We start from the raw sequence: 18,410 nt of genomic DNA, 5'->3' as shown, positions 1-18,410 counted from the left end.
CTGTGTTTTCAAAATTATGTCTTTGACTTCAGTCTATCTCTGCAAGTTCAATCAAGTGCTCTTTAACATTGGTAAAACAGAGTAAAATAGGAAGTTACAAACCAGCTTCTCCAGGTAATCCAGGTGGACCTGGTATTCCTTTAGAGCCTTTAAAACCTCTCATTCCTGGTGGTCCATATCCTGGCAGCCCAGGAAGCCCCATTTCTCCAGGAAGACCAAGTCTGCCAGGCAATCCAGGTAGTCCTCTATCTCCTTTTGAACCAGCCAGTCCCTAATGATTACACATGTATACCATGCATTACTTGCTTTCCACACCAGCTTTCATAATACAATGCCTAATTCTCTGGCTATAATCTTGTATTATTTTAGTAACAGAGTAGCTCTGCTAATTTAAGAGAAATTTTTGCTCTGATTTACTTGTGATTAAAGGAATATAAATTTTAATATCAGTGGTTACAAATAGAGGGCTACTAAGAGGGAAACAGTACAAATAAATATAATAGCTTGATTTTTTCAATCACTGTGGTGTTACACTGTACACTTTTTTTTTCTGTTTTAAAATTGATTTGGCAAAAAAAACTACCTCAGCTCTGATTCTCCTTGAATGCTGTGGAGTCAGGTTTAGAGACAGTTGTATCTGAATCATGTTAACAGTTTCACAGCCAACATAACACAACAACAATCATCACTTTTTGTTTCTGCTGAGCTCTGCTCTAACGATTCTAGTTTTAAGGTCAATCCTCCCAGCTTTTGTGTTCTCTCAGGCCTGACTGAAGATTAACCCTTTAAGACTGAACAGGAACTATTTGAATTATTAAGCATTACAAGAAGTCAGGAAAAAAGTCTTTTTTTAAAAGATCCAACATAATGCTCCAATATAAATACCCAAACTAACACATCAATAGACTGCTGAGGTTTTTCAGCACCATGTACCTACACTGGCCTCTCTCTGGTATTACATATTTCCTCTCAATTCTTTCATGCATATTGGTTGGTATAGCTGACAACAGCACCCTAAGTCAGGCCGGGGATATTCAGTTGAAGTATCTGCACAGATTAAACAGAGTGTTGTACAAGATAAAATACTGACAGGTTTTCATGACTTCTATATTAACTGCAAAAAATGCATACCCACCTCTTCACCTTTAGAGCCCTTGGATCCTTTAGAGCCAGGTCTTCCCAGAAATCCACTTGAACCTCTTCTTCCTTTGTCTCCCCTGGCTCCTGGATCTCCTCGCTCACCTTTTGGCCCTTCTGGATGGACATATCCTGGCTCACCTTTTGATCCTTTCTGTCCTTGATCTCCTCTAAAGCCTGGAGGTCCCTGGAACAGAGTAATCAAAACAATTTCAGTGCTAGACATATGTCAGCTGTTTTCAATTTTTTTTTTCTTTTTTAATTAAATACCTCAGAGGGGTTCTCTTCATTCTCATGTTCATTCACTGTAATGGCACACTCCAGTGAACATGGGGTTGTGTTTGTTTTTTTTCTTTTTCTCCTTCCTTTACTCCTTTTGGACTTGATTATCATTTAATTTATGCTACTATAAGATGGAATGATGTAGGATAATTTAAGACTATGTCACAAAAAGAAGGATAAGACAGTACCTTAAAACCTGATTAGGGATTTCTCCTCCACATGGAAATATCTCCCCAGGGGACACTGTATGTGCCATAGCTAGCTCTGTTCCTAGCTAACTTTTTCCCACAGGTTACAAAGTGGGTACTCTATCCCAGCCAAACCAGTACAAGCTCCAAGCACACTGGGCTCTTGTGATCTTGGGCTCAGGAACTGTTGGGAGCCTCCTAGAAAACCCTGTTAGCAGACTCATTCTGTACAGCAACCACCACAAAGAATACTTGTGCATGATTTTTTATTGGACAGCACTGACTGTAATTTCCCTAAAATAATTACTACTGCAGGCACAAGTTAGAACCACCAAACAGTATGTATATGGCAGCAGGTGTTGGCCTTCCCTCTTCATCATATTTCCCAAGAGGGACTGTCTTTTGCACCCCTGACGAGGGCATTATGAGAAGTATGTTTTTCTGAACAGCTGTGGTTTTAGCAGTTCCTGGAAACAAGAAATGCAAGAAGTCTGACAAAGATCACAGCACACAAAGCTCCATATATGCTTTACAGCCACCACCATGATTACAGAAGAACAGAAGATAACTATAAACTCCCCATACCAGGCAGAGGAAGCAGTCTCACCACCATGAAATGCAGCACAGCTTAATTACATAGGTGTTTACCTGCCTCACTGCCTGGGCTGAGCTTGCTGCCCTGAGCAAACCAGGCTCAAGTAAAGGTGTGTCAGCCATACATCACAGGCTCTACCTCACCTCCCAGGCAGGCACACTCATTGCTACCTGAAAAAACCCTGTTGAGATCACCCAGTATGTCACTGCAGGTAACACAAGCCATGAGGTTTCTCTGAAATAATTCTTGTGGGATCTGGACATTAATCTGAAAAACCGAAGTCTTACTTGAGCCCCTGGAAACCCTGGTGCTCCTGGAGAACCTGGAGAACCTTTTGGACCTGTTGTTCCTTCTCTACCTGCAAAAGAAGCAGTATATTTTGTAAAGAAAATTGAAAGAAAGGACATGGATTTTGACAAGCTCAGCATTGAATGTTTCTGCTTGTTACATCGACTGCACTGTCATAGACTGACTCAGCTTCAGGCTGTGCCTAAGCCTATTAGCACTCTGACTTCTCTTGTAGATTTGTGCTGCTCTCAGCAGATGGAGCTGCATCAGGCTCTCCCACTCATCACCTCCTCAGGGCTAGTCCAAGGACTGCATCCTGCAGACATGCCCATACCTGATTCTCATGCTTAAAGCAAAATTATTGGCATTTCCTACTACTCTGTTAGGAACAACGAGATAATTTACCAGGTATGCCATCCTGACCACGTGGCCCAGGAGAACCAGGAAGACCAGGTATTCCTGGAATGTAGCTGCAATCAATACACATGCCAGCATCATCACCTAGAATGAAAATAATTCAGTAGTTGTTCCACGGCAAGTCACAGTCAAGCTTAACTAGAGTGCTACATAGTTTGTTATAGAGGATGGATAACACTTTTTGGCCAGAGAGCACTAGAATCATTACCTCAATTTTGTTGGAAGATCACTTCCAACATAGCACTAAATTACCTGTGCTCAGACAGCAAATCAGAACTGACTACATTTAATTGAAAAGGCAGGAACATTTGGTTTAAATCTCTTGATTTTTTCAAGTTAAGCTTTAGTAAACAATTTGGATACAGTCACTCTACTGATAAGCCAAATTATTTTGAAAGAAGAAAGGAACATACTCTTTGAACTAACATGGCTCTGTGACAAGCCAGGGTCATTCTAATGTCTGACAAAAAGCAAAGAGATTCAGCAGCTCCTATGGGTGAAATTTGCAGCAGGAAGCTTCTTTCAGAGACCAACTGTTAGCATTGACTGTACAGGAGACTACAAAACCCTACCAGTCTGTAATAATTGTTTGTTCCAGTGAAGATCTACACCCTGTGCAGTGCTGTACAACTGGTGCGCAGTGCTGGCACATGCACTGCTCTTTCAGATGGAGGGGAGATGTAAGGTGAGGAAGACATCTTGCTATCCCCAATGAATTTTCTTAAATCTCTGAAATTGTCAAATGTCTTAAAATAAAATTAAGATGAAGATTAGTGGATTGTACCATCTACTTGTGAGTGATGCTTTTCTGGAACTGACCTTTCATGCCAGTATCTCCTGGAGGTCCTGGAGGTCCTACACATCCTGGTTCTCCAGGAAATCCTGGCAGGCCTCTTCTGAATGTTACTCCACCTGTTAATGAAATGAGCATGGCATCATTACTTCAGCAGGTTATTCAGACAATTCTCTAGTTGTTAAGAGAGAAAAGTTGCAGGGATGAGCTGGAGACAGTATTCTGATCCTTATGGATCCCTTCCAACTTGAGATATTCTATGATTCATCTAAAAGAGAAAACTACCTGGAAAAATCCAAACCACCTTCAACTAGAAGTACTTGACGATAAATATGGTAATGCCAAAGTAAATCTCAGCAGATTATTGGATCCATCTATCTAGACTTTTAAAAGCATGGTCCCTTCTGGAGAAAGTATTTCCATTTCATTTGAATCAATAGGAACATAATTCTTTCTTTTACCACAAATGGAAGGTAAACTTTTTATTAAGCGTAAATTATTAATGCTGTTCATTTATCTTTCAGAATTATTCCGCTTAATTTACTATTACTTTAAAAAAACAGAACATGCATCAAGTTCTTCCTAAGCTAATATATTTGGGGGACAAATACATTTTTAAAGAGAGATAAAAGAGTAGGACTATATTAGTGTTACATCAAAAAAACCTCTTTTGGCAATACCTCATATAAAAGAAACATGGTCCTGTTGGTACTCCTAGTTAAAGAGGTATTCCTAGATAATACATTTTCCAGAAGTTTTATAAACTGCTACTGATACATTTTCATGCTGCCAGAACTTCAAGTCTCCTCTAAGGCCCGCTAAGACCTCTGGAGGTATGCAAGTTCTCTATTTCTCTAGCTTTCAGATTAGCCTCTTCTGAATTTAGTTTTACAGATTTACTACGACTTTTGGAAGAACTAATTTTAAGAACAAATTTTCTCTTATTAGTCTTTCTTGGTTTTATGTAGACTATTTTTACAGTCACAGTTATACAAAAAGGGAGAAATCTTTATTTTGGGAAGTCATTGTATATTCCCAGAGAAACTCACTAGCAATGGAGGACAGACCTGTGTTAAATGCATGTTTTCATGGATATCCTAAAACAAAATTTCAAAGAGAATTTATATACAACCACATTACCCAAAATATACTCTATAAGTGATATATTTGCATAATCTCCTGCATTAGATATTAAGATGACTCTGGATTTGTTCTTCTTCATGATAAATACCATACTGACACATCACCTGGTTCTCCTGGAGGACCTGGTAATCCAATAGAACCAGGTCTGCCAGTAATACCAGGTGGTCCTGGAGGGCCTACAATACACAAGCCAGTTTGTCCTTTCTCTCCTTTTGTTCCTTTTGGCCCAGGAAATCCTGGAGGACCTCTCAGACCAGGTCTTGACACACCTAACCACAGAGGAGATAATACAAAAACAGAGTTAAAGAAGAAGTGGAATTTCAAAGCCAAGTAAGTACTCAATAGGATGAGTGTCAGACAAATACACTGTTCATCCCAGAAATCTTTTTTATCTTGTAATATATTAAATAATCACAATGAGAATCTAAAGACATTTTAAAATGATCTTTAACCTAAGTACTTGACCCTTCAAAGCTTTTGAGTGACAATTTTTTACCACTTAGAGATAGATTTAAAGTCACATGAAAGCAAGATTTCACAAACCTGATTCAGTATAACAGACAGGAAGAACAATGTATTTTATTATTGGTACTGGATTATTTTACATACCTGGTCTACCAGCATCTCCAGGAGGACCCTGTGGCCCTGCAAAAGAACTTGAGTTAAACCACTTTATACTCTTCAAAGTCACTATTCAATAAAACTGACTACAAACTTTGATCTTCTGCATTTTAAGCTTAAAAGATAAAATAAGAATTTTGTTTTTCCTGAGTAGAATTCTAACACTCATGCAACTGTTGCACACTGACAATTACTTTTAAGAGGAAATAATGCCGTAGATGAAAATCTTAAAACCCATTTCAAGTCTGCAATTTGATGGGAGTTTAGGAAATATTTTTGTAAAGGCAGAAGCAGGTTGCTGGGTGCTCAAAGCGTAGTCTGCTTTGAGTGGACTGCTGTTGCTAAAATTCTAGTTTTGATGTCCCACTCACCGGGAATGCCACGTTGACCTTTTGGTCCAGGAGGTCCAGGGGGTCCTTCATCTCCTTTTTCACCAACCACATAATCATAATACTCCGTCTTAAGAGAAAGATGATAAGAAAAGAAAGATTTGCAAGAAGAATTGAGAAGCACAGTCCCTCATATTGAACATTTGGCTAAAACAGTTACAATCTCATTCATAATTTTGATGTGACACCACGAGCCCTTGCTAATCACATGGTAATTACAAACAATCAGGGGTGAAATCATAATTGCTATACAGAGACAATGCCAAGAGACCTGTAAAATATATGGGGCTGAGCTTTCCAGCTCAGTTCCTCAATACTCAGAGAACATCTCTGCCTGCAGATGCAATTATACAGGCAAGGTGTAAGTTGGAGGCCCAGTCATGAATATGATGGTAGCCATGAAACAGAAAATATTCTGGAAAGAAATCTCTAGGATCACTTAGGCGAATCCAGTGGCTCAAAGCAGCATCAGCTATATCTAGGCTACTCTTTTAAATTATCGTACGTGAAAATGGACAAAACTCAACTATTTAAAATCTAATGATTTTAAAAATAATTCCTATAAAAATTAATAATTAGTTTATTGAGGTTTAATATTACGATGTTTCAAAGTTTCTACAAATGACAGGCAAAATCAAAGGGCAATTTGCTGTAACTCTTTTTTATAACTACAGATTTTTGCTCTTTTCTGGATTATTTTGCATGGGCACCACTACTGGCAAATCATTATTACAATAATTACTGTGCCTTGATACATAAACATCACTTTGAAACTTAAACTGACTACTAATGCACCAATTTTAAAATGAATGAAAAACTGCTTAAAATTAAAATTCAAAATTTTTACTTTTCTCCTACAGATTTTTTGAAAAGCAGTGGTTTGTTTTCTATGTTATCAATATCACAAAAATTCAGCTTTTTACAAAGCTATTTCTTTTAAATGATTTGGGCAGAAGGTTTCCATTAGGTGCACGTGGGGCCTTTAGGAAAGCCACGAGGGAAACAGCATGGTTAGACAGAGAAATCATACTCATGGCAGCTCTTGCTTTCTTTAAAAAGTCTTCGGATTTTACAATGAATGCCACCTGGAATTGATTAGAAATTGGTTTAAATATTAACTCTTGTGAATTCTTGTAACTATTCTTTGACAGTCCAATATCCTGCCAAAATTGCAGGATCAGGCACTTATCCTGCATCCAGCTCCACATGAAGGAAGATGCCATCTCTGTGAAATCCCAGCAGTATCAGTACCTTGTGAAAGCCATGCCTTGACTAGAGCATCACTGAACATCCACTATTGCCTCAAATAGTCAGTTTGGCTTATTCTTATTCTAATGGTTTAGAAAAACAATATCATGAAGATAATTTACACTTACTCGACCACAAGCTCCAGGTGGACCAGGGTTTCCTTTCATCCCCTTCATCAAAGGACAGAGATGGGTTTGTTTATTAAAAACAATACATGGAATGACATTTACCCACTGGTACTTCAGTATGTTGTTCATAACATTAAGGAAGAACTTCTGCTCCTGACCAGTCATTCACCACCCTGTCTGTTGGTTGCACAACTATTCAGCCACATACACCAAAAACTACAGGAGCTCAGCAGGCATAGATGGACACCAGTTCAAACACACAGTCCATTTCAGCTGATCCATTCCTTATTCCATGATATCATTACTTGTCATCTCTTAGGTCAAGTAAAACATGTAGTATATATAGTGATAAATGAAATTATATAAAAACCTTCAAACATAACTTATCCTCACCCTCAATTATGTAATAACCCCCAAGCATAACTTATCCTCACTCTCAAAAGCAACAACAAAACCACTAGATAATACCTTAGCTCCTTGCCTTCCAGCCAGTCCTGGTCTGCCCTGTTCACCCTTTTGTCCCTGCAGATGACAGTACACAATTTAATGAGGATGAATCTTTTAGCACTGACATCAGTAAGATCTAAAATGTAAAAGCTTTAATCTTTCATGGTGCTGGAAAGGTGAATGTGACTTGCTCAGGGAAGAATTCTCAGTGAAAGCCCCAGTCTGAGGCAGAGTTCCCTGTCTGTAGGAAATGCCACAGGTCTCCCATCCAAACCTGCCTTTATTATAGCACAGTCCAACACTCCCAAGATGGAGACCCTCTGGAGAGCACAAGTGTAGGAGGCTCTGATTTGTTCTCCCTCTGCAAACTATTTCTCAAAGGGGAGAAACTGAACACAATGTGAGGCTCTCACGTTCAACAACCAGAACTTGCTCAGTCTGTGTGATCTCAAGAGGTGTCAGCAAGACCAGGCAGAACAGACTAAGGCTTTCTGCAGTTGTGCATGTGCAAGGCAAAGGGACTTCTCGGAGGCTTATGCAGTTCAGTGCACTGCTGGTTAGTGAAGTTGAAATGGGAACAGAGCAATGACATGTCTTTGCCATGACAGAAAGCTTTCTTTCTGTTAACAGAGCTTTGCAGTCTGTCATTCCATGTGCTTTGTCAGACTGGAATGTGTTTAGACTGTCTGTGAAGGTCGTTTTGGCATGACAGAGATGTTTTAGTAGGATACATGTGAAATGGGCTATTCTGCAGGAAGAATGTTGATAAGATATTTGTAAGGTCACTGTGACTCTAATGATGTTGTGCAAGTGGAAGTGAAGTAAATAAAAGAATTGATATTTAAGCAACTGAATATAGCATTTCAAATACATTTGAACAACTTCAGCTTTTAAATTAATCCACAAATGAGATAAAATATGCCATTCTATAAGCAAAATTAAGAATTATGACAGTCTAATATCTATTAGTCATCTTGTTTCAGGCCAAGACAGCTGTGACCCTGACAATAACTTTTCTTTGTAAAAAAATTTCTTTGATTCTAGTGATTAAAAACTATTCATTTTTCTTCTCGATTTATGTCAAAGGGAAGGCATAACTCTTTTGCAAAAATTTCAATGTCACTAACCAGAATAAAACTCAGCAGAATTAATTTTGCACAACTTTGAGTGTGTCTCAAAATTCATTAGACAGTCAGCAGCAAGCTGCTGACTTTGATTTTACACAGAAGAAACAACATCTATGAACTGAGCCTCTCTATGAGGACATGGTATGTTCCATGGTGTGAAAGGAAATGTTTCAGTGTACGCAAATTAACATTTTCAAACACATTATGCAATGAGAAAAAGCTGTGACGGGAAGATACAACTGTGACAAAGAGATGACTATTACTTAGAAAACATTTAGAAGGCTTCCTTCATTACCGGTAAGCCAGGTGGACCTGGGGCACCTTCTTTTCCAGGTTTACCCTACAAAGGAAAAACAAAAAATAAAATTAAAAAGATTAAACTGGAGTCATTGCATTCAAAGACCATAGCAACTAGATGCTGTGCACATAACTATCTGCTAGGTCTGTATAAATTGTAAAAAGCCATTAAGGTTATTTTTAAAGTGTTCATTAATCATAAGTAATGTTCATAAAACTCTACAAAACAGGTAACAAGATATTCCACAGACATTCCTCCTTTTGTGGAGGATTATTCGTGACAGACTTCACCAGCAGAAAGTGCCAGGCAAGTGCAGAAAGTTTGGTGCATTCTTACAGTTTAATTACTAAGAACCTGCAATCACATTGATTAGCTTTTATCTGAAAGTTTGCAAGTCGTTTGAAGGTAAAGTAGCAGATTTCCATTTAATTATCCTCCAAATGGAGATATACTCAAGTAAATTATATTTTAATATGTATGATTTTTAAATTAAACATATTTTTTTACATACTATCCTGGTTAACAGAATAACTCTCTTAGGCAACTTTTTATATCTCCACATGGCTGCTGGTTGAGTACACTAATTTCAGTCTGCTGTCTCAAGTAAACCCAGTGTTTTTAATTCTCTTCTACATATACACTTACACTATAAAGCCTGTACATGTTTAGAAGAGCACATTTTTTACAAAGTTTCAACAGTAGAACCTTTACAGCAAAACCAATAGAAGTGCACCCACCATCACCTGACCTTTACTCTGGGTATGTATGTACTCTTATGGTATGTGAGCCTACAGGGACAGTCACCTGACTATCAGCTCTCATCTGGTTTTACTGCATGAAAGAGCTTTTGAATCTCAGAAGTTTTGCTCAGAGTGGCATTGAAACAAACACTGGACAGCAAAACCAGTTTAAAACTGCTTTGCAGAACAGACTTAACCTATTTGTATCCAATTGTTTGCACATACCTCTGCTCCAGGTTCTCCTCGGTCACCCTTTTCACTTTGAGAATCACCAACTGGCCCCTGTAACAAAACCACACTCAAAATACTCATGTTTTGAGACTTCCATTTTCTAAATTAAATATATATTTTAAAATTTTTTTAATCTTTAATATAAAGTACAATTAGAGTGCTGTTAATAGGTGTTCCATTCTATTCATTAGTTTTATTCTTGTCATTAAAGGTTGAAATAAGTGGTGTAAATACTGGACTCTAAAGAGTAGCATTTAGAGTACTAATAGTAGCTGATGCTGCCTGAACATCTGGATTTTAGGGATTTACTTCTGGTCACTTACTGTAAATCCCATGGGCCCTGGAAGTCCTCTTGATCCTTTTTCTCCTTTCTCTCCTTTCAAATCCTATTACACAGAAAAGAAGAATTTACTATGGCCTCTTGGATTTTTCTGTGCTTACCATAATGCTCCAGTTTTACAAATGGGAAATCCTCATGTCACCAGCAAGCTTCTTTAAGCAGAGATGGCTCTACGTAAATGACTAAGAAACAGAAAATTCCTATCAGTGCTCCTGACTAAATGTATGATGTCTGAAAAAGAAACTGGTTCTGCACGTATTTCAGAACAGAACAAGGTCAAAATAACCTATTTGTGATTGCATGCAAGGGGACTGCAGGAAATATCCCCACAAAGGGCAAAAAGTAGCAAGCAAAAAACCAAATAAACCTTAGTTGCTTCACTGGAGCTACAGTTCCTTCCCAAACATAAATGCAGTGGCTACCCACACCATCCTTGCCTCTGTGGACATAAGATTAGATCACTGTATAGCACCATCATATATTGGGCCACAACCTAAGATCACTGTAAAGCCAAAGTTTAGGGACTGCCTAATCATTACCTGGTTAGACTGATGCTCCAAACTATTTATGTAACAATTCTTGAGTTTTTTTTAAACCTTAATGCCCAATGTCTCTGAAAAATTGCCATTTTCCTATGGTCAGCTACCACAGCTGTGACTGCAAAGTGCTCCAAGTGGTCCACATTTGATTTAAACAGGGAGAGCTGCTGTGCCTAAAGGCTGAATCTTGCTCCTGTGATCCTTCTCTTCCCTCCTCAATACAGTTTTGTGCAAAATTCACTTTTCATTTTAGCACTAAATGGAGAAGGAGTTTTGCTACATCCATGGATTAGTTGAAAATAGAATAAGAAAAACAGAGTCAAGATCAGGTTCAGGACTTGTCCTGTTAATATGTGAATACTTAAAATAAATGCTGTTTAATTTCTATATAAGGACAAAAATCAAGAATTTTAATTCATAAAGCAACACTTAAAATGAAAGCTGAATCAGAATATTTCCTTTCTTTAATATTTATTGTCTTCCCAACACTTTCCATGATTACTCGTTTCAGTAAAAGCAACGAGAAAACAAACTACAATTTGTACATGAACATGTTGCAAGCTTTTTTGTCACTCTGGTAGCTCAGAGTCCTGATATTTTCAGTGACAAGGCCGGGAGGTTCAACACAGCTGTGGCTTTGAGAGCCATCCAGAAAATACACGTTGATTTGGGGAAGCTAAAAGTGATTTCCTCTTCATGTACTCCGAGATCCACAGCAGGTGGATCCATGCAGCATTCCAGTGGCATCGTGCAGATGTGCACATGGACACGCAGGCTCCAGCTGAGCTGGCTGTACAGACACACTCTAAGGAGACCTTAATATCTAACTAAACAAGCCTGGAAAATGTTAGGGTGGGTAAAAGGAAGTGAAGAAGAAAATGAAGATGCAAGTGTCCCCTTGAAGTCAAACCTAGGGAGGTGGCTTATTGTGGAACACGATATGTAACAATTTTACTACCGTCATGTTGTCTGGTCCACTCAGTGTCACAATGACAGTTCCTGGTGGTCCAGGGGGGCCAGTTAACCCCGTGTCACCCTAGAAAGAAAAAAGAAAAATAGAGTCATTAACAGACAGTGTGGTTTGCCAACATTTTCCAGCAAAAGATTTCCACGTATATACTGAAAACTTTTATTTCACACTACTTACTTCCCTAAACATTTCACCACAGCGTATCAGAACATGCAGAACATAGATACAAAACTTACAAAATGTTTTACACTTTTTATGGAATTACCTTTCTTCCTTTGCTTCCTATTACTTTCAGTCCCATAAGACCCTGTAAAAAAATCCCCCAAAATTATTTTTTAAAAAATTTTAAAAACACCTACAAAAATGAGTTAATTGATGTTATACATAACAGAAAGTCTTCATTTTTATTACCAATCTGAGACTACCTTAGGTCCAGGAGGTCCTGCTTTCCCTGGCATGCCCTACAGAAAAGCAAAGAAAATATCCTTAATTAAAAAAAATCACAATCTTTAGCACTGATATAGGTGTTTTGAAGAACTCATCTTCAAATGATGAATTATATCACTATTTTTATTTTTTCTTCCACTTTTACAACCACAAGTCATTGTCAGTGGGTGACAGACTGTTTATACAGTCTAGTTGCAAACATACATCTCTCAAAGTTATATATATATATATTAGTATTTAAAGTGAATGAAAAGGTAGTCATTTGGGAATTAAAAGTTATGCCTATGTAGACAAGGATGCCTCTGAAAATATAGAAATTATCATGCATAAAATAATCAAAAGAAACTGAAAACAAGAAATCAGATGTGTGCAGAGGGACATAGATTTTACATACACATGTGTCTAGACCTGAAATGAGTCTGGGAGAGTCAGGTACTTGTATTTGTGTAATTCCATAGGGTTTAGGGAAAGTCAAAGGTTGAAGTAACAAGGAGATATAAGTTCATACTCACTAAAGGTCCTGGAGGGCCCTGTGGTCCATGTTCCCCAGGATATCCTTGAGCACCCTGGGCACCCTACATGTTAAAAAAGAAACAGGAATAAATCTCTGGCAAGATTATAAGCAAATCACCAATGAACTGAATAGCAAACAGAAGAGCAGCACTGTTCCTGAATTTCTTTTTCAGGTCTCAGGATAATATAGAATTTTAACTCTTCCTCACTACTTCATTGGTTGCTGTATGTTTTGAAACATGAGAAAATATATCTGTTCTAAAACTAAAGTACTCAAATGAGGATGTAATTCTTCTGAGAAATGTGGATTCATAATCCATATAGTCCTATTAAGGGTCCTAATAAGCCTTCAATCTTTCAAATATTCTATTCAATAAACTCTATATTTTAAAGCTTCACTTTCAAAGAAATGAAAAAATATTTCTTAAATTTTCTTTGTAATTTAATGCTCTCTGCTTATTGTAATACTCAAAAGAAATGTCAGTTCTGTCTATTAATGTCCATTTTTAAAATATAGACCATACTGTCCTTTGTTAGTACTCTAGAAGTTGAGTTGGTCTAATCTGTTCAATCTTACTTCACTGGGAATTTTAGCAGTTGGACTAGATGGCCATTATAGGTCCCTTCCAACTATTCTATTCTATTCTATTCTATTCTATTCTATTCTATCCTATTCTATTCTATCCTATTCTATCCTATTCTATCCTATATGTAGGAGTAAACTCATAAATCCATATCTAAAGAACTGTTTGTCTGCAACTTGACTGGCCCATCTCACTTTACTAACACATAATGGACACTATTGGTTCTGATGGCAAAGTTAACTACAATTATCTTGGTGTACTCTTTTTGTAAAGCCAGAAGAGAGACTTCTAATATATAGTATTGATCAGATTATATAAAGTTAATCATTTAAGGCAGAGAACTGTTTTCTGTTTAGAAATTAGTGACATAGTTGTGAAAAATACTGTCTCTACATTAAATAAATAATACATTTAAATTACATAAAATACAATATATTTTTAACACCTAATGATTTTATATACAATGGTGTTTTTTATATTATTTTATATTATTTCATATATCTGTCTCATTGTCTTAATTTTGAGTTACCTGAAGTCCAGGCATTCCTGGCAATCCAGGATCACCTTTTGCACCATACTCTTGGCTATATCCATCTGCGGGGGACCCCTGGACAATTAGATAAAAAGAAAGATAAAAAGTTATGCTGTAGAACTCTCTAGTGAAACAGATCTTCTAATACAGTTTGTAGGGAAATAAGCAGCATCAGAACTGCATAATGATGGAAATTATCCACTATGGATAATTCTACCTTTAAAAAAGATTTTATTAAACAAATATACCTTTTTCAGTCATTCCAGCTCTCTGTTAGGAGCAGTCTTCTTTCCAGATATACCTACATTACTCATGCACTGTCCTTGCCTTCAATTTATTTTTGATTCTTTTTAACCCTTTAAAATACTCTCTAGTCCACCTGCAGATTTCCCTATGGATTCATAACCCGTTTGGGGGAGGAGCTTAGTTCCTTGTGTGCTTGAAAGTGTTAAATTCCCTGCATGCAGTAACAGTAGCTTAAGGGAAAAACAATTATATACCATTTTGTAACTTGAGGTGAATGGTACACATCCAAATGAAGCACCAAACTTTGTGGTTGCTTCCTCTGGACAGTAAACCTTCTGTTTCCCATGAATGGTGATGTTAAGAACTCTTTTCCAGCAGCAGACATATACACAAATTGTTGATAGCCAATAAATACTTTGTGTAATATGATGCAAATAACTGACCTTCTCTCCTTTGATACCATCAATACCCTAGGAAGAAGAACAGTCATATTAAAACAGAAAAGTAAAAGAGACAGTGCTCAAAGGATATGTTAAATATTCTCTAAGCTTGGTGCTCTTCAAGTTATTTATTTCCATGAAGAAGGTGTGTAGTTGGGTTTATTATGCCAGACTTCAAGTAAAGAAGAAAGGGCATATTGTTAAAAATTATGTCACAGGTACAACTCTACAAGTGAAGGTAGAACTGTTTTGAAGCCTGACCTTAACAAATGAATAAAAAAATAAAACCAGAAGAGCTGGTAAAGTAAAGATCATGTTTAGAAATTATTAGATTTGAAGCCATTGGAACTTGACAGAGAGCATTTCTTTTCCATTTGTTCAGAAATTGCTCTTAAAAACACATTTCTGCAGAGAAAAAACCCAAATCCTAGGGTTAAAGCAATGCACCCAGAATGAGAAGTTCTGGGTTTAATTCATGATTCTTATCAACTTAATTAAGCCATTTTTACCTCAAAGATATTTATGCAATATTTTACATATATTTTTGACGTGTTTAGAGATTAAGTGGTAAATTTTCATGAATATCCCTTGAGATTAAAGAGCTAACTCCAGTCAATGAACGTTATGCACTCATTAACTAAGAAGTTGAGGCCCAACATACAGCCAGTAAAGCATTACTTTTAACTCTGGTCTCTTTACCACACAGTTTTCATACTGATAAAATGGAGATACCTATATATTTCAACTGTCATCAATATGAGCTAATGTGAGGCTTTACCCTCCTTCAGTGACTGGCTCTATGTGGTAGGAATGCACCCAATCATGAATTTCACAGACACCTACTGGAACACCTGGAGCACCTCTTCTACCTGGAGGACCTGGAAATCCTTGGTCACCCTGAAAGCAGTAACAGTGATTGTTAATGCATATTATTGATTATTATTTAGTCTGCTTTTAGCAAATGTGATTATAAAAGAAATTTTTTATGTCATCACACTAAAACTGTGCGTGCATTGCCACCATATTTTGCTAGAAGGGGAACATAGCATTGTATGGGTCTTGAGTTCTGCCCCAGACACCAGGCTTTATTTGCCGTCAGCTCAGTTCACTGTTACACTAAAAATGTATGATTTTCTGTAGGAGGCAGTATTCTGATTCCCTTTTTCAGAATACAGGAAGCATTTGCTCATAAAGCAAAGAAAATCCAGTAAATCTGTAACTTAACATTATGTCTTTTAATTGCTTTCAGGACTTATGAATTGTCAACTGCAAGCTAGATACTGGAGAAATACAATTAATTAACCATCTCTTCTATAACCCATTGCAACAGAAGGACATGTTGGACAAAACTGATTGGGTCTTCTGGATTAAACGAATGAAGTTTATCTGTCAAAATATCAAACATTATTCTTAACTTTTAGCAAAGTTTAATTATCTATCTTGCACAAAAAGGCAGCACTTTTCCTTCCTCTGGCCTCATGATTCCAGCTTTTTCTAAGTGATAAAGTCACAAACCAAAACAAATTGAAGTTTTTGTATATTGGGGGAGGTGGGGGGTTGGAATTTAGAATACTTTTGGCCATTCCCAAGCACAGCCAAACAATCTCCAGAACATTCAGCTTGGTTTGTACCTTTGTGCCGTTGCATCCTGGAACGCCCGGGCGCCCAGGAGGCCCAACAGATCCTGGTTCACCCTAAAAAGAGGCACAAAATTGACACAGGCTTTGTTTTTGCACATTCATATTGCCCTACAGAAACACTGAAAAGTTTATGTTGGAGCAGTGTTTCACAAGACTTGACAGATTACAATGTATTCTTAAATCATTACAATGAGTAAGAATTGCTGATGCTAAGATTTTTATCTCTAGGCCAATTGACAGAGACAAAGTTGATGTTGAGACTACAGTGAGCACATTGAGCTGAGGATAATTGGGCACTGAAGGCTGTAACAAGAGACAAATGGTTAAATTGGTTTCATTTTTACTTACTGGAAGGCCTGGAGGACCTGAAAATCCGGGTATTCCTGGGAGTCCCTAATCATATAAAACCACAGGAATATATTACAAATATTAAACAAAAGCAGTTTTCCTTTGATCACATTCATAAGAAGATGATTCTATCAAGAGATCATTATTTCCTTAACTCTTCTGACTGTGAATCAAGCAGAATGGTAGCTTACACACTGTTAACATAAACTGGATTTGCCCACAGGAAAAAAACCCAAAAATAAACCTCTTCATGGAATTCTAGTCTGACTTTTTCATAGCACTCCCAAATATTAAATACATACAGCATGAACCTACATACAGTCTGGCAAAAAAGCAAAAGCTCTAAAAATAAATAATGTGTGTGCACACACCATGTCATAAATTTTAATCATACTTTAAAATCATATATAATGTTATAATATTTTGCTTTTATTTTCATATATTTTTGAACCAAGTTGGAATTTAACACAACATTTAAAACATAAAAGTTTGTTTAAAATGTAAACACTTACTCGTATACCTTTGGGTCCAACTAAGCCCGTAAGCCCTGGAGAACCCTGGGTCACAAATGGAAAGCAATGTATTTCAATAGAAATGAGAAAAAGCACAAATATGTCAGTGGGACATGCAATATTTTTAATCTCAATATCAACATGGTCACACAAAACTAACTACGTAGATAAATAAATTATTTGCCTATTACAGACACTAAAGCAAACAACTGTTTAATAAAACTTGCATAAATCTTGGTGTCCTGCTCTCCCTTTCAGTGTTTTCAGAGGATGTATCGTGAAATCATAGAATGATTCAGGCTGGAAGAGACCTCAAAGACCATGTAGTTCCAACCTCCCTCCCATGGGCAGTGATACCTTGCACTAGACCAGGTTGCTCAAAGCCTCATCCAACCTGGCCTTGAACACTTCTAAGGATGGGGAACCTCTTCCAGGGCCTCACCATCCTCATACCCTCACAGTGAAGAAATCTGTATGATATGTCTCATCATAAGTCAAAAAGGTAACAGTGTATGTTTAGAAACAGGTTGTTATGGATTTGTTCAAACTATGAGAGCTGGAAATGCTTCCCTGGGAGGAAATACCTGGAAGGTTCCCAGATATGGGTGATGTCCACATATAATGCACTCTCACCTGCACTGTTGAACTTGGAAAAGAAAACCAGGAGCAGGCCTAAAGGGGGCTAAACAGAGTGGGAGAGCAAGACTGAAAGAAGACAGCAAAGAGTGCAGCAGTGACACAGCACTGTCCTGTCACAGAACCTGCTAGAATTCTTTCAAGATGCTCAGAGCTTTATTGCTAACAAGAAAATTTTATTGCCTCCAGAAAGGAAATGGGAAACGTGGACAATAACATAACTTCTAAAATGCTGGGCCACATTTTGTTTAAGAAAATGTACAGGCATGGAATAGAAGCTGACTGGCAAACACTACAACAGATGGCATCCAGGCTAACAGAGATCTGCTTGCTAGATAAACTATCCCTGCTTTTTGCCATTCTTGCAGAAGTTATTATCACTTATTAAAAGGGAAATGTTCTAGTAAACACCTCAATGAGTTCAAATAAATGGCTCATCATCATGTATGAAATCTACCCTGGGTATCACTTCCACAAAGTACTGCAGAAACCAGATAGGGCACAATAATGCAACAATACCTAAGCAAATGAACCTCATTTGTTTAAAGCTGTGGTTAACTGCTGTAGCCACATTAGTGCAGGTCCTAGACA

General features: G+C 37.4%; 1 protein-coding gene across 1 annotated transcript in view; it reads right to left on the bottom strand.

The window, feature by feature from the left end:
- The window catches only part of LOC113997865 (collagen alpha-3(IV) chain), a gene marked incomplete at its 5' end in the record, with an annotated part of 41,536 nt that extends 24,194 nt beyond the window's left edge, over positions 1–17,342 (bottom strand). Inside the window, 23 exons of the mRNA XM_039384953.1 lie at positions 103–271; positions 1,136–1,324; positions 2,490–2,560; positions 2,896–2,991; positions 3,727–3,819; positions 4,948–5,112; positions 5,453–5,488; positions 5,836–5,923; positions 7,230–7,271; positions 7,698–7,751; positions 9,099–9,143; positions 10,067–10,123; positions 10,396–10,458; positions 11,910–11,987; positions 12,187–12,228; positions 12,347–12,382; positions 12,881–12,943; positions 13,995–14,072; positions 14,687–14,713; positions 15,527–15,580; positions 16,315–16,377; positions 16,672–16,716; positions 17,184–17,342. Of these exons, the coding sequence (XP_039240887.1) occupies positions 103–271; positions 1,136–1,324; positions 2,490–2,560; positions 2,896–2,991; positions 3,727–3,819; positions 4,948–5,112; positions 5,453–5,488; positions 5,836–5,923; positions 7,230–7,271; positions 7,698–7,751; positions 9,099–9,143; positions 10,067–10,123; positions 10,396–10,458; positions 11,910–11,987; positions 12,187–12,228; positions 12,347–12,382; positions 12,881–12,943; positions 13,995–14,072; positions 14,687–14,713; positions 15,527–15,580; positions 16,315–16,377; positions 16,672–16,716; positions 17,184–17,342 (1,813 nt within the window). The remainder of the gene's footprint in view (positions 1–102; positions 272–1,135; positions 1,325–2,489; positions 2,561–2,895; positions 2,992–3,726; positions 3,820–4,947; positions 5,113–5,452; positions 5,489–5,835; positions 5,924–7,229; positions 7,272–7,697; positions 7,752–9,098; positions 9,144–10,066; positions 10,124–10,395; positions 10,459–11,909; positions 11,988–12,186; positions 12,229–12,346; positions 12,383–12,880; positions 12,944–13,994; positions 14,073–14,686; positions 14,714–15,526; positions 15,581–16,314; positions 16,378–16,671; positions 16,717–17,183) is intronic.
- Positions 17,343–18,410: the final 1,068 nt, after the last annotated feature.

Source organism: Pipra filicauda, unplaced genomic scaffold (genome assembly GCF_003945595.2).
Source record: "Pipra filicauda isolate LSUMZ 115617 unplaced genomic scaffold, ASM394559v2 scaffold387_size670060_pilon, whole genome shotgun sequence".
NCBI classification, from domain to species: Eukaryota; Metazoa; Chordata; class Aves; order Passeriformes; family Pipridae; genus Pipra; species Pipra filicauda.
Note: the sequence above shows the minus strand (reverse complement) of the source record. Positions and strands in the feature narration are given on the sequence as shown.